The 22,047-nt window shown below is 41.1% G+C and overlaps 1 protein-coding gene across 4 annotated transcripts in view; it reads left to right on the top strand.

Moving 5' to 3' along the window:
• Positions 1 to 17,405, top strand: part of cpt1a2b (carnitine palmitoyltransferase 1A2b) — a 39,791-nt gene extending 22,386 nt beyond the window's left edge. For all 4 annotated transcript variants that reach the window (XM_040123889.1, XM_040123891.1, XM_040123890.1 and 1 more), the window contains exons 13-19: positions 1,145 to 1,261; positions 12,227 to 12,391; positions 14,085 to 14,213; positions 14,466 to 14,621; positions 15,391 to 15,504; positions 15,608 to 15,700; positions 17,131 to 17,405. In XM_040123889.1, coding sequence (XP_039979823.1) covers positions 1,145 to 1,261; positions 12,227 to 12,391; positions 14,085 to 14,213; positions 14,466 to 14,621; positions 15,391 to 15,504; positions 15,608 to 15,700; positions 17,131 to 17,259 — 903 coding nt within the window. In that variant the 3' untranslated portion in view covers positions 17,260 to 17,405. The remainder of the gene's footprint in view (positions 1 to 1,144; positions 1,262 to 12,226; positions 12,392 to 14,084; positions 14,214 to 14,465; positions 14,622 to 15,390; positions 15,505 to 15,607; positions 15,701 to 17,130) is intronic.
• The last annotated feature ends 4,642 nt before the right edge of the window (positions 17,406 to 22,047 follow it).

Genomic DNA, 22,047 nt, shown 5'->3' with positions numbered 1-22,047 from the left:
CAATGAAGTGCATGTTTGCAAAGTTTGTCATTTCAACAATGAAAAATATAGCTGAATGAAATATCGATTATCTCAGAAACACATTAACAAAACATCCAAGAACTCTGCCTTAAATGATGCATTATCACCAGAATGACTGATCTTTGACTTGATTAGCCAAGTACCAACTATTTCTTGCTACTACTTCTAGTGATTCACTTTGTTGTCAGTACCATCAAAAACGCACATACAGGATATGTGTGCATTAACTGAACCCATCCATAGCCCAATGTATTATTCACAGACAATTATACACACAGTGGAAGGGCTTTTATCATTCCAGTGCATATATCAATAAGTCTCTTTGTTTGGTGTCTTGAACAGACTTATTATATTTTTCGTGTTGATCATGGGTGCTGAGGATTGTATCAACGCAAGTAGCAACTTTATGTTAGAGTACATACTTGGCATTTCAGCCCCACGAAGCGTGATGATTTGATTCTCAAGAAGCTTTTTATAATTGTCAAATAATTTAATAAATTATTGTTATTATTTTAACTTATTTATACATCAAGTTTTAGGTAAAGAGATGCCATACAGCGTGTTTCACAAAAGACAAAAAAGAAACATTGAAAACAAAGCAAAAAGGGTTTTTCAAAGTGTCGACCCCAAAAAAAGTCACAGTGAGAATTTGTGGGGATTTCTCACAGCAGCAGCTGGTCACAGTGTAGAGAGCTAGGTCTCATCTTTTAGCTGCCAGCCACAGCCAACGGTGCATATACTCTTGCTGTGTTCATAAACAGCAGCTGTAAGTAGTAGTGGATATCAGAAGAATAGAATAGTAGATAATAAAAAATATATCATAAAACAGCCATACTATTGTAAGAGCTCAGCCCTTGTCCGTGGGTCAAAGGGAATGCAAAAACATATTGTGAGTTAACTCAACACATTGAGTGGGAATGCTAAAGTTAATGTGAGGTAAGGCAGAAATATTGCAACGGAATGCAATAGTAATTGATTAAAACGAAATCCCGCTTTCAGGGTCTCCGTATAAAAGAGAAAACAAATCAAAAAGATGTTTAAAATGAATGGTTTGAGTCATTTTAGTGTGTATTTGTAGCGTGTGTTTGGATGAAAATATGAGCATGTCTCTCCCTTTCCCCAGTACACCCTGGCCACAGATGCCTTCCAGCTTGGCTACACTGAGGACGGGCACTGTAAAGGCGAGGTGGACCGCTCGCTTCCCCACCCTCAGAGGCTTCTCTGGGACATCCCCTCAGAGGTACATACACCCGGTCAAATGTGTATGCTTGTGTATGTGCGTGTCTTTTGAAACATTGTATATTGACTCACTAACTGTCGCTGTAGTTATCGCCACTCGACACACGACACACGACACACATAGCTATACGGCTGTGATCATATCGTACATTGTTATGAACATGCCTGAATGATTCCATTCTGTCACTTGTACCTGGCTGTATAAGCAGGCACAAATCCCACGACGTCTCATCTCCCACATTGGTTGCCCATGTTGTCTGGACCCACTTGAGAATGACCAACTAACACGCTTCAGCAATTTCGTATGGATTTTTTCCCCTAGGACCTGTTTGTGTACAGTCTGTCAGGCATGTTGTTATGACCATGACTGATCCTTTTCATTCAGTTATTTTCATTGGTTTAATAACAAGTCTTCTTCACACCAAGCTGAGTTTTTGGGCTCTTTTGAACATTCACAACATATAGACTACTGGTCAAAACTTTTAAAACACCCCCATTTTTCCAGTCTTTATTGAAATTTCAGCAGTTCAAGACTGAGACACTTAATTATGTCAATTTAAATAACTGGAAAAATGAAAGTGTTATAAGACTTTTGACCGATAGTGTATTAACTAAATGCTATGCTGTGTATTATGTCAGAGTAGCTGTAGTGGTTTAAATTATCATTTTTGTAGCTGTTGGATAAGAAGATAAAACCGTCTTTGCTCCCCTGGAGGATGACATGCAGCCGTAGCCTACGCACAGAGCAATGACCCCTTTCCTCTTGTTGTCGTGTTTCTCAGAAAACCGCCCACGCAGCCTTGGATGTCAGACTTAGGCAACAACCCATTAATATCATACAATTGTTAAAAAGCAACATATGGATGAAATCTAAGACGCTACTTACAGACAGGATTGTTTTTATTTCACTTTTACTTTCCATTCTATTTTACATATCACTTTAGATAATGGTGTCAGATGTGTTTATAGATCCATACATGTGTAGATCCAGTTCAAAGTGATACCACTGTAAAAATGATTAAGCACCACATATATACATATGTGGCGCGAAACTATATAAAACACAATTTATGTCAGAGCTGTACGAGCAATATAAGTTCAAAAAAAAAAATGTATGTAATTTATACATTTCATACATTTATGATTCTAACAGAGCAAGTTCTATAACCACTGCAATGTCAGTGGTTATAGAACTTGATCAAAATTTACAAAAGTTCCAACTTATATCTGTCATTGCTACATTTCATTAATTTGTACCACCAGGGCCCTGTGACAGGCACAGCCATAACAAATTACAATTATTCTGGAGAGCAGTATGCTCACACAGCCCTGCCAGCATGGCTTTGATAGTCGGTCCAGCTCCAAATATGGGGGCCACAGTATCAAACCAAACTATACTGTGGCGAAAATACAAGAATCCTATAGGCCAGCAAGTAATGTTGTCAACTGCAAGTAATGTCATCAACTGTTTACAGACAGTTGATGATGTGCGCACAGGGGTTAGAATGTCATAATAGGTTATATACGGTCATTTTCAGTATTTAGACATAAAGCACCTTGCTGGAAACCAGTTTAAAAAAAAACTTTTTGGAGGTGAGGTGAATAGATATGTGACACTTGCCCTTGTATTTTCTTTTTACCACACACAGAAATCTGTCGGTTCTATCTAAGAGCACAGAGCCTCCCCAGATATTATATCAATTATGTTGGCATTTATGGAAATCCCGCTCATACACTAGATACTAGAATCACAGCCATTTTACACATAGTCCCTCATTCTCAGAGGCTCAAAAGTGATTGGACAAACCCACATAATTATATATATATAAGGATTATTTTTAATATTTGGATGAAAATCCTTTGCAGTCAATGGTTGCCTGAAGTCTGGAACCCATGGACATCACCAAATACTGAGTCTCCTCCCTTGAGATGGTTTGTCAGGTCTTTACAGCAGCCACCTACAGTTGCTGTTTATTTGTGGGTCTCTCTGCCCTCAGTTTTGTCTTCAGGAAATGAAAGGCCTGCTCACTTGGGTTGAGGTGAGGTGACTGACTTGGCCATTGAATAATATTCCATTTCTTTGCCTTGAGAAGCTCTGGGGTTGCTTTCCCAGTATGTTTTGGGTCATTATCCATCTGTACTGTGAAGCACCGTCCTATCATTCCTGCAGCATTTGGCTGAATCTTTGCAGATTAGTACAGAACTATAGAGAAATGGTCCTGCTACTTCTACCAGCAGTCACATCATCAATAAACACCGGTGACCCAGTTCCATTGGCGGCCATACACGGCCATGCCATAACACTGCCTCCACCATGTTTGACAGATGATGTGGTGGCCTTGGATCAAGAGCTGTCCTGTCCTTCTCAGTACTCTTCTCTTCCCATCATTCTGTTGTGTTGTAAGCTGTGTGTTGCTGAACTTGCCAGTGCATTCCTTTTTTTTAAGAATCAACCACATTGTTGATTTGTCCACTCCTCCAAGTTTCTGCACTCTGTCTGATAGGTTTGTTTAGTTTTTCAGATGGATGAAGGCCTCCCTAAGTTGTACCAACACCTCTTTGAACCAAATATTGAGAATTCCCATGAACAGCTATTGAATGCAAATTCAACACTTTGAATAAACTACACATCTTTTTTTGCTTAATATATCATGAAATAATGAGGGAACAGCTCACAGCTGGCCATGAAACTGATTGTCAGTCAGATTATCAGTCCAATTACTTTTGAGCCTCAGTTAATGTTAATTGTTAATGTGATATTTTTGTTATACCCCTTGAATTAAAGCTGAAAGTCTACATTTGAATCACATTTTGATGGCTTTGTTTCAAATCCCTTGTTAGTGGTGTACAGAGGCAAAATTACGAAAATGTTGTCAATGTCCAAATAATCATGGACCTAACTGTATGCCAGATATGTTTAATTCATGTGGGATAATGGATTGAGTGTTCCTCACTTCTGCTTCTAGATAAGGAACACACAATCCAGGTGTGATGGAGAACACAAACCCTTTAGCACTGCAGTGCTACACTGACATCAGTATAATCGATTGAAAATGAAAGTATTTACAATGGCCTGATTAAACTCAGAGGAATAAAGAAATGAAAGGTCAGTAACAGGACAAATCTCGGAAATGAACAGAGTAGAAGTCTAGACTACATAAACACGAAACCCGTCCAGGCCCACAGTTTATATGTTGGTGTGTCTAAATGCTCCTTATATTTATACAAGTCTGTGGCTCATATTCATCTGACACCAAAATCACACCAAAATCCAAACATTAACATTCTCAAAACAGCCCTTATATGTCATAGATGTGACCTCTTACTTTTAGGTTGAGATGATAATGTAGTTCAGCCAGTACCCAAGTATGTAGGTGTTTTATTTGAATAAAAAAATCCTATGAAATATGTGTAGTGGTTAATAACCTTGTTAATGAACATTAATGCTCTAGTGCATTTTGTATTTGTAGACAAAGGGGAGGAGTTCATGTAGTTAAAGTGGCACATAAGGGTGGCTAACCAAAGGAGCCTGTGACATTACATGAGGAAGGGCGGACTTTAGTTTCAGTTAAAACAACCACAAATTCAAGATTCACAATTTTCCTTGGAAATTTTTGGTCAGAGTTTTGGAAACAGGTTTCAGGTCACAGCGTCACAGGTTCATCTTTTTTTCTCCTCTTTGGTGGTTGGACCCATTTTTTAAAAGACGATAATGAACTGGGGTAAATTGGAAAGAATCACATTCTGAGGGAGACATGATATATGTTTTCTGCCATTTGTTTTTTTTCTGTTCTTTATTTATGATACTTTTATCAGAACTTCCACAGTCCACAGCACTTAAAAATGTACTTAATCATAGCCTACCATAAAGACTTTACCGAGTCAAAAGCTTTATGGATAGCATATGTTTGATGAGCGTAGGTGATACAGGAAGGTCTGTACAGCATACCTATCTGAAACATGACTGTAGTAACTTTGCACTGCAGCATCCCTCCAGCATAGAGTTCACTGCACATAAATTACTTACACCTTTGGACTGGCCAAAATGAGTTAGGCCAAATTATCTTCTTCCTCCAGGATAGCTCACCTTCCTCTGACATCTTCCTTCCGGTGTTTCTATAACTTGCTCATTGGAATAATTGTTTGAGGTTTTCAGCTGCACTGTACTGAGAGGGGCTTCCAACATTGTCACAAAATAATTATTCCACAGTCTGATCTACATTCAGTTTCAACCATACTTGCACATCCATGAACCAAACAGCGGGTGCTCTTGGAGACACCGATACAGTCCATGACCTACCACTTTGCGCTTGTAGTTGCTCCTGCACTGTTAAAATAGGGCCCTAAGATTTAAGTGCTGCTCGCATTAGTTTCGGTGTTAAATGTTGTGTGTAAAAATATTAAGGAGGTTAATTAAACAAAATAAATACAAGTAATATTGAATTTTACACTATGCAGTCCAAATCACCACCACCACTAACTTGCCTCAAAAATTGCCGTTAGAGTTAAGTCAGCATCTCTGAGTCACTCTCAGTGTCAATAAAAACTCAACATTATTTGAAAGGACCTAATTGCAGGGCAAATTATATTGGATTGCAGTAGAGTGCACATGGTAATGTTTTTTAATTTGCTGCTGAATGTTTACAAAAAAATAAAAATTGTACCTTGTGGTTTGAACACTGAACTCATTTAATTTGTGATTTTGATATAAAAATGATCAATTGCTCTTTGCTATCTCATGCGATACCAAGCGTATCTACTGTATCAGTTATGGGATCTTTTTTAAAGCATGTATTCATAATTATGACTCATAATATCAACATTATGAATATACTGTCTCATTGCTATGAGATAATAAGTCATAAATATGAGATAATAGCTCACTAATACGTCATAACTGTAAGACATAGTAAGTCATAATTCTGCAATACTTAAGGTGGAGTGAGCCACAGCTAGTAGGCATCTGGTATCACTCACTGCGGACTCTCACAGTGACCACCAGAGCGGGGATTGAGTTTAAAGACCCAACGAGTGGCTTGAATTTGTCGGAAAATCAATACTTCTTGGAAGAAAGTGTGTCTCTAGTGCTGACTGCTGCTGCACTAGTAGACGCAATTGGAAAGCCCAACCAGACAAGGCCATCTCACACGTGCTAACGGTCCTGTCATGTCAAGATTATAAGATTTATATGCATAACGCACCATAAATAGGGGATAGTAGCTCACACTTACATGGTGTCTTTTCTTATATTTTTGGAATTTTCTGCCCCCACAAAGAGTGCTCCTTCTGGAACAAATGAGTAACTCAATTTGTCCCCAGCAGCTGACATTCAACACCATTAGAGCTGTGTGTTCTTGCCAAGTGATGTGAGTGCTACTCTGCAACATTTTGGCAAGAAACCGTGAGACACCATAATTTAAGGGGAAGGCTGAGGCAAATGACAACACTTTAAGAGAATAGGAAGGAAGAAGGATAGTGAAAGAGAAAAGAAAAACAGAATGTGTCCTGCAGATATGAAATGTGAAACAGATCACGTCTGATGGTGGCCAAACGTTTAATTCTTATCTCAAGTCATCCACATGAAAAGTATACTTATTCAATTTATTCTTTGCACAGTAAATGGACTGGAACCAAGAAAACTGGTGGTTAAACTGTTTCGTATTTTGCCAGCACACTCATTTTGTAACTGACCTGATTTTCAGACTCTTGCGAAAATCACAGCTCGGTCTCTGCAGGCCCGCTTGGCTCTGCACGTGTTGCAGCGTATTCTATTCTTACTGTTTTGTGCATAAAGAAATCCAGCACATCTGCATCAAATCAGATGCAGCAGCAAACATTGTACAGTGCTGTGTAGAAGCTGCAGAGTAGCGAATGTGTCAGGAATTTACTGAAGATAAATGCTGTGTGTGCGAAACCTCACAATGAAAGCAGGAAGCTGGGAAAGGTTGAGGAAAAGCCAGTAAGCCCTTTGTCCATGGGTTAAATTCTTCTAGGGACAGAGTTTTTTCCCTCCTTTTTAGAAAGAGATTTTGTGATGAAGGAAGACTCAGTCACATTCAGTCAGCCGAAAGGGAACGGTTATGTAAGAACGGAGGGAAATAAAGGGGAAAGGCATGGATTTTCCCTTTGCTCTTTCTCTGAGCTGACAGACTGCCATCAGACGGTGGCTGGTTTCATATTTGAAATTCCCCCTGAGAAAAACCAACGGATGAGGATACAGGCCATAGAAAAACCTTTTGAAGACTATCTTGTCAAGACTTTTGAAGAACCACGGTTTCACTTTGATTCGTAGTCCATTCACTGCGGTCTGTATACTTTTTCCCTTGATCATGTTGCAGTCTATGTACTGCATGTAACCTTTTTAAACACGTACTCATCTTTTTACCTTTTTATATTTAAGTATATTACTTCCTTGTAAGGGCCCGAAATTGCATGATCCGGTTAGGCTAAAAGTAGCCTAGCATGCCATTCGAACAGAAAAGTAGTTTCAAAATGGCTACAGTACAGAGACGTCAGGCTCATCCTCCCTGCACCAGCAAAGAGGCATTTTCCTTCAGTGCCTTGATGTTCTATCCGTGCCTGCATTGACTTAGTATGGTTTAGGAGTAACTCTGCTTTTCTCTGAGAGTAACACTCTGCAGGAGAACCCAAACTGTCAGTATGTCTTGATGGGAAAGACCTGTGTTTAAAGGGGATGAAAGTAGCGTTTGTGATTGGCCACAAATGACACAGTCTCTGACACACTCCCTCCCACACACACTGTATTACACAAGAGAAGGCACACTGTCGGGTGCAACAGAGGGTGATACTGTACAGCCACATACATGAACACCCTGAGGCAGCTGTCGAAGTGAGAGAAATACTAGTGCTGCTACTACTACTACTACGAATTTAAGTTCTTGTGCAGAAATACACCAACCGGATCGTGAAATCTAAAATATCTCTCAGTTAATTGACAGCCATGGTGATGATGGATAGATATTTTTTGTAGTGAATTTCAGTATCATATTTTAACTCCAAATTCATTCGGATTGGGGCATCATAATTCTGTAGTCAGACAAGTGGTTCATTTTACCCATGGGAAGAAAGGCAGACCATCGGAACATGGCTCGTACAACAGGCCTGGACCAGTTGTACATTTCATTTGTACCAAGGAGAAATTTCTCCTTATGAGAAAATTAGTGAATTCCACAAATTCTCGTATTTCACTCTTACATGACACGTAAGAACAAATCTGTTTGTACGGCTGGTTCTTGCATGAGGTCCAGTGTATTTTTCCTGATCCCACTCTGTAACCAGGTGCACTACAGGTGTGTCATGTGTGTCTGACAAAGAAAATCAGTCGGCGCATCCTGCGCCCGGATTCGTGACAGTTGAGCATTTTGTGTGTACCCAGAGATCACCGTCTTTAGTCATGCTAGCAGCCTTAATCTAGGGATAGTAATGTTGGTGTGTTGGTCAATGGGTCCACTACTTTGTTCCAGACTGAAATATCTCCTACTGCTGTTTGATGGATTACTGTGACATTTAGCACAGACATTCGTGCTCCTCAGAGAACGAATTCTTTTGACTTTGTCCAATACTTTGGTTTACAATGAAAACCTGCACATCTGATGACATTCCCAACAGCGTCAGCTGTACGTTGTGTTTGTTGCGAATTAGCAAGTGTTTGCACACTAACAGACTAATCCAAGATGGTGAACATGGTAAACAGTTTATCTGCTTAACATCAGCAAGTTAGCATTGTCACTGAATGTTAGCATGCAGACATGAGCATTTAGCTAACAGTCTCACTGAGCCGCTAGCATGGCTGTAGACTTATTTAGTCTTGCTAAAATCACAGCTAATTGAATTACTCACTTATTGTTATCAAAACTGAAGAGAAGGGCTCTGATTATGTAAGTCAAAACAGAAAGAGGAAGGATGATAGAGAGGGAAAAAAGAGAAGCTGATCTCCTTCTGTTTTTGTCCTTTTTCTCCTTGAATATTTAATGACAACTTTTCTCATATTTTCCTAAATGTTTCTAACTGTCAAATGTATGTAATGTCTGCTTGAAGCATACAATAGGAAGGCCACGCTGCTCTATGTAGTCCCTGTGGGTTTTTGTCTGTGGGCTGTACAGAAAGTAGGCCAAGACATTAGAAATCTGTTGTACGTGATAGCATTTTTCTTATGTCATTGTATGTATGATTTATTATGTAAACTCGAACTTGCTCTTCATTCATTTGACTCTATATAAACAAGATACTTCCACTGAGACTTTTCACAGTAGTGATATATTCAGTGACATGAAGAGCTCATTTGACCTAATCCAATGATGCCGCATAGTGTCTCAGTGGTGCTTGATTTTCCTTAAAAAAAAACCAAACCAAAAACAAACAAACATGGAGTGCAGGAAGAGAGTTTATTGGACAGAGTTTGGGTATCCTACCATAAAACAGGACCGTAGAGACTGCAGAGCGAGGCGGGGCAAACCTTTACCCAGTTCAGTGCCCTTTTGACCTTGTCTGGTGTTCATAGCAGTAAAGGTCATCTCAGGGACTGGCTGTCTAATGAGGAAGTCCAGAGCACAGTTTTCTCTCAATTCTTACTGTCTGAATTGAAAACTGAGATCCACATTTTCAGGTATATTCTGTGGCTGTTGAATGGCACCCAAATTCATATGGCCCAAACTTCAATAGAGCACGCTAAAGAAATTAACAGTCTGCAGTGAAATGAACAGCGCCAGACTGAAACAGGAACACGCGCTGTGTTTGTCAGGATGTTGCGGCTGTCGTAACACCGCAGGTAAATAAATGAGTACGCGTGCCAGTCGCGTTCTACATCCTCAAGCTACCTCTCTTCTAAAAGTAATGTCTATGCAGGATATGTAAATGATGAGATGTCAAGACCACATGATTGAGTCTATCATAGAAGGCTCACTGATCAAAGAAGTGAACCCGAGCTACTGTTGATGTGTGGTAGAGGTAATGTGTAATTCACTTTCTTGTTGTCGTCCTTATACTGTGTCTATGTTTTAGTTACTAACGTTAATGTGTTGTGCCTATCATTAGCTATTAGCTATCTCAAAATATAAAAAATAAATTGAATTTGTTACATGGTAAGGTCTGGCACAGATACACCACACATGCACGTCTGTCTGAAAGAAGACGGGGACAGTTATTTTGGAGAGTATGCACCAGTGAATAACAAGCTTCCTTCCTCTGCACCGTTTGAACTGGCGTTCACCTCACCTCACATTTTTTCCAGCAGCTGGATTCAGGGAGTGCGCAGTAAAGCTGATAAATCATGAAGAGCTGATGGAGTGGGTCCTCTCTAAAACTTTATTTCCTGTTATTTTACTGTTTCCTGCCTCTGATTTATTGTTTGGATCACAGGGGCCCTTCTGCCAATCTTTTGAAAGTCTGTCCAACAAACAAGGATGTCAGAAACAATCTTGTTTATGCAAGTTGTTAAAGCAAGTAAAACGCTCCATTCTGAATGTAGCTGTCAGACTGTAGAGACAACAGAGGATTATAGTCTGTTTACCTGTGTGTCATCAATTTGTTGGCCAGTTTTTTTGTTTGTTTTTTTTTTTCCCAATAAAATTTGGAGTGGAGTTGGCTGACATCAGATCAGAATCAGGCTGATGCATCTGATGCCTCATCAGATTCGTTGGAACGTGAAGCAGTGCGTTTCTGACAGATTCTGCCTGGAGTCACGCCTGTCGCTTTTTCAAACGTGCACAGCAGCGTAGAAGTGCGATTTGTTGACCATTTGCCACTTTATGTATCAGAACTGAGGTGGACCTGCTTTATTGCTTATGCGTTTCAGAGAGGACCACACATACACCAGAACGAGGAACGAGAAGTAATAAGGGATTTAACAATTTGTGAGGGTCAGTTTTTTGTAGAATTCCCACCTTTGAGGTGCAGCTGCAAATGGGATGGGGGTCTTAAAAAGTAAGAGAGGTAGTTACATTGAAAAAGGAAGGAGCAAAGGACGAACTAACATTTCTTTAACAGAAATCTCAGCGTTACTAGAAACAGGTTGAGCGTGACTCTGAAATGTTTAGGAAGCATTGAATGCACTGCATTAGTTAACTAATAAATTAATGGAGAAGACTAATAGTCAGCCATGCTAATAGCCCTGCGGGGGTGCATTTGGGAACAGTGGTACTTTGAGCTAAATGCTAAAAGCGACACGCTAAGATGCTAACAATGACAGTGCTGACATGCTGATGTTAAGCAGGTAATAATAATTAGGTTTAATATATTCACCATCTTAGTGTAGCATGCTAGCATTTGCTAATTATCACGAAAAACAAAGTACAGCTGCACAGTAGTTTTTGAGATATTTAAATCTGGACCGAGGTGGTGGACTGATGGAGCAACCGACATAGCCGTCCCTGGAGCCACAGCGCCAGCACGGCTAAAACTAGAGTCCTTAAAAACTGATTCTTGGACAGAGAAAGAGAGCAGGAACGATAAAAGAGCACAATATCCGACTACACCAAACAACAACGGGATCAGGGAGCTGTTGTTTAGTGGTTATTGATATGAAACTCAAAGTTGACCTTTAGTGAACTGTGAACACTGTAGCTGCCCTGCTCCTGCTCTCTTCCCTACATCATGCTGTTTCGTAGGATCATAGCGTTCTCGGCCTTGCGAGGTGAAGTGCAACAAAAATGTACTAACTACTTTTTGGACTGATGATTCTATTTCTCATTGTGCTCCTAACTTTAAAGAACAACACAGAAAGCAAATTAAAGAAAAACAGAAGAGGATGTTTCACTCCTGGCAGGGGCAATCTCCGTGCTCTATTTGAAGGATTTGTTGTCTCACCAACACTGTGATGACTTCATATCTCTTTTCTCCTCTCCCCCTTTTGCCTTAAAAGCTTTTATGTAATGTCGGTGAAAGTCCAGGTTACCATCTTTGTTGCAGTTTTGAAGTCTTTTTCTCTGTCAATCTCTCTGTCTGTCAGGTTCAGGCTCAGGTGCACAGTTCCCTGGCTGTTGCCCAGGCGCTGGCAGATGACGTGGACTGCCACGTGTTCCCCTTCAAAGAGTTTGGAAAAGGACGGATCAAGAAGCTTCGCATCAGCCCGGACGCATTCATACAGATCGGCTTACAGCTGGCATACTACAGGGTAACACTGACAGGCGTGAACACGCACACGCACATCCACACACCCACTTCCACATGTTCATTACACACCAGCCACAGACACTCACAACGAAGCATGTATACTCACCGTATCCGCAGCCTGTGATGCGAGAAAGGAAGAAAAGGAAATTGTGACTTTAAACGTTTGAAAACAGCTTCAATATTCAGCTTCGGTAATGACTGTACCGCACCTGTGAAGACTATAATTACGACCAGAATTGGAAATTAACTCTGTGTAAATTTTAGAATTTTATCCCGAAATGGGCTCGGTCACCATTTGAGATCATCAGCGAGACCTTTCTGTTTTAAAATGCAGCATTTTGCCTCTGCTGGTTTGACCTTATTGACTGCCATGAGCACCAGGTCCAGTATTTGTTTCCAAAAATATGTCAGAGGCAGCTGGTAGTGGCACACTAGTAGCACTAGCACTATAGCACTATAGTGGCGCAAATGTATACTTTATTCAACCAAGAAGCTTACAATAATAAAACAATATGGGGCTGGAGCTGACTAACAAGCTCTGACCTTGGATTCGACTTGTACACAGAAACACCAGTCACAGGGAAAATGAAATGACTTTGTTCATTGTTGCCCTGCAGCAGCTTATTCAAAGATTATTCCCTGTGGGTCTAAAGTATAGATGGTTGGTTGACTGTGAGGCCAAATGTGCACATTCATTCGGTCCTGACAGCGGTACAGGTTCAGCGAAAGTAGAATGCATGTAGATGCAAGCTTCTTAGTTGCTGCCTCTGTCGGTCACTTCTAACTGACTGAGGAGACATCTGGAGCGCTCTGAAATTACTGGGAGCTGAGAGCAAGACTTAACACTTAGTAACTTACATGTATATGCATGGTACTTATTCTTAATTTTAAGAATAAGAACAAAATGCTATCACTCGTACAATAATTCCCACCCACCGAAGACCAAAGTCTGACTGGGGGACTTTGTATACACCAGCTCAGGTCAGATGTTTTCTTGTTGTGTTGTTGTCCTTATCTGCACTGGTTGTAGCAGCAAAGACTTGTATGCTAAATGATGGCGCACACAAAGATAAAAAGATTTCTCTAGCTTTTAAACTCGGGCCTGACTCAAGCTTTAAATCTGACCTTTAACAAGCCAAGAAACTGACACAGATTCAAAGACTCGAGCCCTGTTTTGCATTTGCACTCACTAACTGCAACAGATATTCTTCCTGTCCAAATTGGGCTGAAATCTATGCTACAATAAACAATCGCACATGACTTCAGTCTTAATTCGTCAGTACGTGCTAGTTGCTTTCTCCTGTTGGATCGTTTCTGTCTAATTACAGTATAACAAGTTCTGGACCCTGGGGCTGGACTGTGGAGTAATTGGTTGGTTGAACTTCAGGCTAGATTTGATACGGTTGTTGTGGTTGTTAAACAAATTTTGTGTATCGTCCAGTCTCGTGTCCAAACAAAGCAGTAACCCCTGTAGCTGAATGTTAAAGCAAATGCCAAGCGGATTAAGATGCAGTTCTACTACTGGCTGCTAGGAAAGCACAGACTTAATTAAAGTCAAGTTGTTTATCTTTGTTTTTTTCTCTCTGACTGGGCTGGTATTTTTGTTGAACAATCTTAAAACGTTTTTTAACAATGAGCATGTTTCCATCTATTTCATCCTCTGCCGTCTTCCTCTCAAACCTCTTCTCTTCCAGGATCGTGGTGGTTTCTGTCTGACCTACGAGGCATCAATGACCCGTCTGTTCAGGGAGGGCAGGACAGAGACTGTGCGATCCTGCTCCAACGAAAGCTGTGCCTTTGTCAAAGCTCTAGAGGGTGGAGAGGTACTAATGAATCCCTTAATTCTGCGCTCTTTAAGTCTTTAAAGTAAAAGCCCAGACAAAATTTTAAAGTCCTGCTGACCCCAATGTCTTCCTATGTCCATCCAAAATCACTATATTGTCAAGGTAAAAATTACAGTGTAATAGTTGCTCGGACTTGTTAATCGTCAGCCTATTTTGTGCTGTATTTCTGGTAAACTTAAAGTTTATTTGAGGGGATTCAGTGAAAGTCTGATGTGGGATTTGGTTTGACAGGCGGAGGAACAATGCAGGCATCTCTTCCGACTGGCTTCCGAGAGGCACCAGAACCTTTATCGAATGGCTATGACTGGAGCTGGAATTGACAGACACCTCTTCTGCCTTTACGTGGTGTCCAAATACCTGGGGGTGGAGTCACCTTTCCTTAAAGGGGTAAGCTTTTTGGTTTAGTTGGCTGTCGATGTTGCTTTGTCGTTTTAGTCTTCACCTCATTTTCTCATACTGTACACCCAAATTGTACATATAGATGACAACAGTGTCAAAACACCACTTAAGTGTAGGCTTAGAGTAACAACACGCCAGGTTTTTCAGCCATATTGATTCATGGTCTTAATATGAACACTGACGGGTTTTAGACTGATTGCTGTTCACTCTGTGAGGGGGAAACAGGATTAAGTGGCTCCAGCCACGCTAGCAGCTCTGCGAGGCTCCGCTGAGGTGCTTTGAGCTACATGCTAACATCAGCACGTTACCATGCTCAAAGCGACAACGCTAACATGCCGATCTTTAGCAGGTATAATGTTAACAATGTTCGCCATTTTAGTGTTGCATGTTAGCGTGCTGATATTTGCAAAAAACACAAACTACAACTGAAGCTGATGGGAATGTCGTCAGTATTGCAGGTATTTTGATATAAATCAAAAGTACTTGGATGAATTCAAATATTTGACCCGATGGTGGCGCTAGACGGAAGGTCAGGGGATCACAGTTGTTACGAGTCATTCTCAGGGGACCGCGAACGTGTGTGTCAAATCTGATGACGATCCATCCAATAGTCGTTGAGATACTGCAATCTGCACCAAAGTGTTGGACTGACTGACCATAACTGACAGCAGCAACAGTAGATGGGGAAAAAATGAATCAGTCTGATTATTCCAGAAACACAATGAGAGCCACAAACTCTCTCCTGCTCCAATTCCAGGTTTTGTCGGAGCCTTGGCGTCTCTCCACCAGTCAGACCCCGGTTCAGCAGATGGAGCTGTTCGACCTGAAGAACCACCCCGACTTCATTTCTCTGGGCGGAGGGTTCGGACCTGTGAGTAAAGTTGGAAACGCAGACATGCGCACGGCATCTTAGTACAGCGAGTGGCCTGCGAGGCTGTCGTACTAACCTCATATGATCTCCGTGGCCATGTTAGGTTGCCGATGACGGTTATGGGGTTTCGTACATCATTGTGGGTGAGGATATGATCAACTTCCACGTGTCATCCAAGTACTCGTGCGGTGAAACTGTAAGTAAAACCCGTGTTACTTTCACCCGTGTTTAGAAAAGGTATTGGTGGTTAAATGGAAACACAACTGGAATGACGTCCCGCTGAGATGTTAAAGTGCAAGCACAATTTGATTAGTAGAAGATGTTTGACAGCAGTGACAGAGAACTGCCATTTTGCACATACAATACATTAAAAATTTGAATTATACGGGGAGGAAGACAGGAGATCTGTTTTTTTACTGAATAAAGTGAGTAGAGCAGAAATATAAATTGCAACACCGTTTGAACATCACAAACTGCAGTGCTGGCAAGACGTGGAAAAATAGTTCTTTTTTTGTTTTTTTTGTTTTATTTATTCAGTTGCCTCAGCTTCGCTGGAATTGTGAGCCAGTGAATGGGCTTCACTACAGCTTCAACTGTTTTCATTCCAGCTGGGGTTGTAATGTTTGTTGAACTAAGGCCAAGGCAATGACTATAGAGGAGGCAGCTGTCTTTTTAGTGCCTAAAAACAGATGTGCAGAGACAAAAGACAAGCAGTTTCTACTCTCTTACTCAATCTGTAACTTCCTGGTGTGTTTCCACTTCATTTACATGTTCTGTGCAAACATGCTATGAAGTTACAGAGTAAGTGAGAGGCAAGCCTCTCACTTACTCTGTAACTCGGCTATAATGCATGTGGCTGTTTTGCACCTTTCCTTACCTTTTGCACCCATTAAGCTTTATTTGCACAGTAAATCAACCTGACACTCTAAGTGCTACTTGTAAGCACTGCAACGAAATAATTTGTTTGTACAGGGCCTGTTGCTAATGATGCTGTATTCACCCGGTCTATCGGTGCAAACATGAACCATGGAAGACAGAAAAATACCACTGTGTCATCCTGTTTGTAGGGGCATGCAGGATGATCCATGCAGCTTTATTATTCACTCAAAACTTTCAGTGATTTAATGCACAACAACAGACTGATATTAGTTTTATTTTAGTGTAGTCTGGCCTTCCAAGCATAAGGCACCTTCCATCTTTCCTAAACCACAAAGCACATGACAGGACAGCACAAATTGTGCAGTGCTTCGCTGTCTATATTCAGTTCCCTTTTCATATTCTTCTTGATGAATGGACCTAACAGAGCTAGAGCCGCGTGGCTTATTTATCACTCTATCAGCCAGTCTTAGATTTTTGCAGATGTAGCATCTGTATCGTGTACATGTGCAAGAGATTGCAGGACAGAAATGCCAACCTCGGTCTGACTGTTTGTTTGTTTGTTTGTTTAAAAAGTTCCAAATACCAATATCCGTATCTGCCTCAAAAATGCAGTATTGGTGGGGCTAAAGTGCTTAACTTGTATAACTTTACCCACTTCTCTCTCTCTCTCTACATCATGTTGTCTCTCCCTCCTCTCTGTGTGGTTTTGATTCTCTGCCCACATCATTTTTTCTTTCTTCATTTTAGGATTCCCACAGGTTTGGAGCTCAGATCAGTAAAGCTCTCCAAGACATGATGACTCTCCTTACTCCCCACACCAAAGCCTCCTCGTCCTCCAAAGGCACAGCCCAGCCTCAGCCCAAGAAGCTCCTCTGAATGCATTTGAAAGCACCTCACCGGGTGGGCAAATATTCCCTACGCTGAGTGTAGACACCGAGAAGAGCCCATTATACAGAACCTTAATGTCAAAGGCACAAACCATTATACGACTGACTTGGGACATTAAAGCATTCATTAAACTGTCAAAAGTGAATTCAATGAGTACACAACAAGGCGCACCGAGGAAACGACAGGTCTGTCGCACCCATTTCCAATCGCACCTGCTGCCACACCTCGCCTGAATCTTATGGTTTGCATTCTTCCACTGACAAACACGGAGTAGACGGGCGCTAACAAATGCATTTGACAGCTGTTCAGCACAAACACATAGACTTTGGTTTATATCTGTAATATTATGAGCTGCGTCTTTCAGCTTCAGCTAGACGACATGTGAGAATTCAAAACGCTTCCAGCTCTGCTTTCTCTGAGAATAGAAACCGGTGGTTGGCGATTTTTTAAGGAAGAGGGAGCAAAGGCCATCACTTAAAAAGGAAGACTATAGGATAAACGTACTAAAGACAAATCTCCCCGAGAATAGGCGTAAAGAATTTCCAGTTTCTAAATCTCAATAAAAGTGAAGGGGGAAATGTTTTTTTTAGTTTGTAAACAGACCCAAGTGCCCCCAGTGTGAAATGATATCTGTGATGAATTACAGGGCCGCCCTATAAACGTCAATGTCGCTGACTGACTGACCGAAGTTTCGCCATTGGTCGTTGCTCTTTCAAATTGAATTTGCGCAAACGGTTTCTATTGCGTCATCAGGGGGCTGTTTACAGGCGGTGCTGCCAACTTAGAGCCTTTGTCACTAGATTTACTGACTTTGAACCCGTTTCTTCACAAAACAGCTTCGTTGGGAATTCGGCTGTGTATGTGAGCACAGAGAGTAGGAGAGAAGCTAACAGATAAAGGTAGAGTCCGGCCACATACGAGGTTTTGACCTAGTCTTGTTTAGGTCCATGTTTGCTAGCTCGCAGTTTTTCTCTTCACCACCTTGGCCGGCGCATTGCTACGCTTCTATGTGCATCACTGTCACCGGCTGTCGTACAGTGGAATGGTGTGAGAGTAGCCGCAGGAATGTCAGCGCGTCACTTGCACGCTGGCCCGGGCACATCTGCCTCCTCATCCGCATGCATGATACAAACATAAGAGGGACCCCCTTGTAAAACTGCTGGTCCACGGTGCCGCTAGTTGTCAGAAACTCCACAGGGTTCCTTCAGAGTTCCTTCAGATATCTACTGAAATTATCATATATTATTATTATTATTATTATTATTATTATTATTATTATTATTATTATTATTATATTAATGATTGATTAACATTTAAGTAGGGTTTAATGTTATAGCTGGTTTAAAAATGTTAATCTTCATTTGGCCCTCAGATAAGTGTGGTTGAGTAAAGTAGAGTACAGGTACCTCAAACTTGTGCCTAAGCACAGTACTGGAGTAAATGTACTTCATTGTACTTCATCACTCTGGCTTGGAGATTTTTCTTTTGGTTCAGCTGCAGAATTGAGAAACCTTTTTTTTTGTTTTTTTTTTTTGTTTTCTTCATCAGGTTCAGTGTGAGCTCGAATGCAGTGGCTTGGGACTGGAAGGGGTTTCTGGGGTTTTGCCTCTGTGCCCGTGGCCAGAGACTTTGTGTTTTCATGGCGTCCGTCCCTGCGTCCCATTCTGGTGAACGCGATGTCTCAGGAAGGTCCATGAGGGAATTTATTCAACTTTGGCACAACTGTCCACTTGGACTCAAGAATGAATCGATTAGAATTTGGTGGTCAAAGGTCACTGTGACCTCCAAAAACACATTTTAGGCCGTAAATCAAGAATTCGTACGTTATGAGTTATGACAAAATACACTCACCACGTTTTATTAAGTTCCTTCAAAGCCTTCACTACGTACATTATAGGAGTCTGGACAGACAGGGATGTAAACTGCAACTCGACTGGTTGGCGGAGGCGTAGACCCGCGAGGCGGTGATTCTGGTTTCAGACGTGGGGATATCGGTTTTGATTCCGGGTCGCCGCGTGTCAGCTTCTGAGCTTTGTATCGCAGCGACGTGCTCCAAGGGAAAACCAAATACAAAATGACAGTTGAAAGTCTCAGTACACAACTTGTCATTTTGTTTGATGCCCCATAACATTGAAGTTCAATTTCAGTCTTTCACAAAATAGTTTGAATTCAGTGGTTCCGTATGAATATGGATTTACAAGACTCAGGCACAGCCTCTGACGATACAAATAGTTTCTTAATATTAAACAAGACCTTAAGAGAAATAACATTTTTTTTTTTTTTTTTTTTTTTTTTGACCAAGATCAGGTGATAACTGGTCATGTAAGACGTGACTTATAGCCATGCATAGGAAGGAAAAGGAGTGCAAATCACAGTCTTTTCATTTGTACTTTTTATTGTGACTTCGGTGGATTGATTTAATAAGGTGTGACACAGTTGTTTCACTGCTGTTGCAGTGTGGCATACAGCGGCATGGCCTTGTGATTATTCTCACTCACTGAACCATTTACTTTTATTTTTCAAACGGTCTTTCCTGAATGCTCATGAAAGAGAAATGTAGCTGCTCTCAGGCACCCTTCCGTATCCCTGAACGTGGAAGGGTGTTGCTTCCCATTACTTCTTCCCCAACCTATTGTGTCAGTGCATGCCAATGCGATGGATGTGACAAATATTAATCACAATAGTAATAATGAGATTAAAGGAAGAAGCGAAATTTTTGGTGTAAATGAAAGGGATAAAAGGCCCCCATTTTAAAGGTGGGAGGCCACGATGAGGATATAGGTTCATAAATGTACAAGAATGCAGTCCACTTCTAGGCCGGTGGTACCCTTAATCAGGGGAGGAGGAGCTTGAAATGTCCCCCCCCCCCCCCTTCTGAAACTTGCGCAATGACTCGTCCCTGTTTCGAAGCTATGAAATGTGTGTGCCTGAATTCAAGTCCCCACTCACTTAAACAGTTTCAATGCAGTTTTTAAATCAATGCAATTCCCGAGGGAAACCTTGTAACATACTGTGTATTGTTTAACTGTCTTTTCTGTGTGTGTTAATAAGAATGTAGCGCAGTTGGTCAGATGGCTCCCGTTAGCATCGTCATGTGCAGTGGTGTCGTGGTAAAAACAAAAAGAGGAGGCCGTTCACGGTAACACATGAAACCAGCATGTATGAACGTACATTTCAGAGTCATTCCTGTTCCCTAAGATGACCGGAAGGTTCGCGTACTAGTACAAGCGCGGACTTTGCCTAAAAATCTTCCAGTTTTGTTAAGGGGGCGCTAACCTTGCACTACGTCTCTGCTCGTGTTTTCTAACTGTACTCTAATATTATGATATCTGTCTATAGAGAGATTGTTGGCTTAATATGTTAATAACCTCAGAGCACAGCGGCTTCTGTTTCCGCCTCAGGTTCCACATGTAGTGCCTCATTTCCCGAACTGTTGAACACCAGAGCAACCATTTGCTTTTTAGGATCACCATGTTCCACAGCCAAAAGCCCCTTCTCTCAGTTCTGTAAAAGATTCGTAAGGACACTTGCTACAGCTGCAGCAATGTACACTGACAACTTCTCTACCTCTCTCCATCCATGACTTCACCAAGAGTTTCTATATGTGGACGGCCCAGAGGAACCTGCCTTATGTAATTTCTTGTCTGGTTTTCCTTTTAACACTGTATAAACAGAGTTTTGCTTTCAGGTTATCACAAAAAGATAAATTCATGATCTTAAGTGTTGCAGAGTTGACCAACCAGAAACCAACAACAACAACAAAAAAAAAAACACCCTTTTGAGGATGGACCAGTTTGTCGGGTGGCCACGGTCACAAAGACACGACTGTTTAATTGTCATCATAAAAGATCAAGCATCAGAGACATTTGTCACAATCACACGAAATACATTTTAAATTTGGAAACCCATCTCCTCTCCTGCCTTCCTGTAACCGACAAGAGTATTTTTGTAAACCTGTTTCAGGAAAACCAGAGGGTCCCTTGGTCTCTCTCTCTCTCTCTCTCTAATAAGGGCTTCTTATAATGTTGGTGCATTTAAAGTCACGCTTGTTGTTGCAGCCTAGAAAGGAGCCTGAGTGAAATGCATTACATGTGATACAGATATGTCATTTCAGTCTCATTAATATAATAATGTTGCTGCCACAGCCTGCAAGGAAGAAACCGATTGTGTGCCTCAGCCTGCTCCACTGTGCCACACATATATTATTCTCAGCTCATGATATGGAGTCAGTGTCCTCTGGCTTTCAATGGTTTGGACCATGAACTTCTCACAGAAAAGCAGCGAAGATGGCGTTTAGCAGCAGGGTTACCATTTACTTTTAGGACTAAAGGTCAACATCATCTTATTTGGATTTGTCTATTTCTGCGGAGCCTGGTTCAACAGCTGTTTTTACTCCTGGTTAATGATGGTGATGCTTGAACATTTCCGATGACTCTTTGGGTCCAGTAGTTTAAGATGATATGATATCCCATGTGTACTGACTTCACGCTCCAAAAGATCCTGTTTGTTGCTGTGTTTTCATTGTGAAACTTTAAAAAAAAAACAAAAAAAAACTGCGGACTTTGTGAAGAAGGCCTTTTACAGACAGTGATGGCATGTTATGTAAAATAAAAACACTTACTGACCCTACAGTGCATCTGCATTTGGTCTATTCTTTATTGATGTCTTCATTTATTTGTTAAATATCTGTTTAGTACAGTTTTTCACAGATTTGTTTAAGTGATCACGTATGAGGGTCTGTGAAAAGTAAAATGCCAGGACACTTGAAAGGAGGGT

The sequence above is a fragment of the Xiphias gladius genome, chromosome 3 (genome assembly GCF_016859285.1).
Source record: "Xiphias gladius isolate SHS-SW01 ecotype Sanya breed wild chromosome 3, ASM1685928v1, whole genome shotgun sequence".
Lineage (NCBI taxonomy): Eukaryota > Metazoa > Chordata > Actinopteri > Istiophoriformes > Xiphiidae > Xiphias > Xiphias gladius.
Note: the sequence above shows the minus strand (reverse complement) of the source record. Positions and strands in the feature narration are given on the sequence as shown.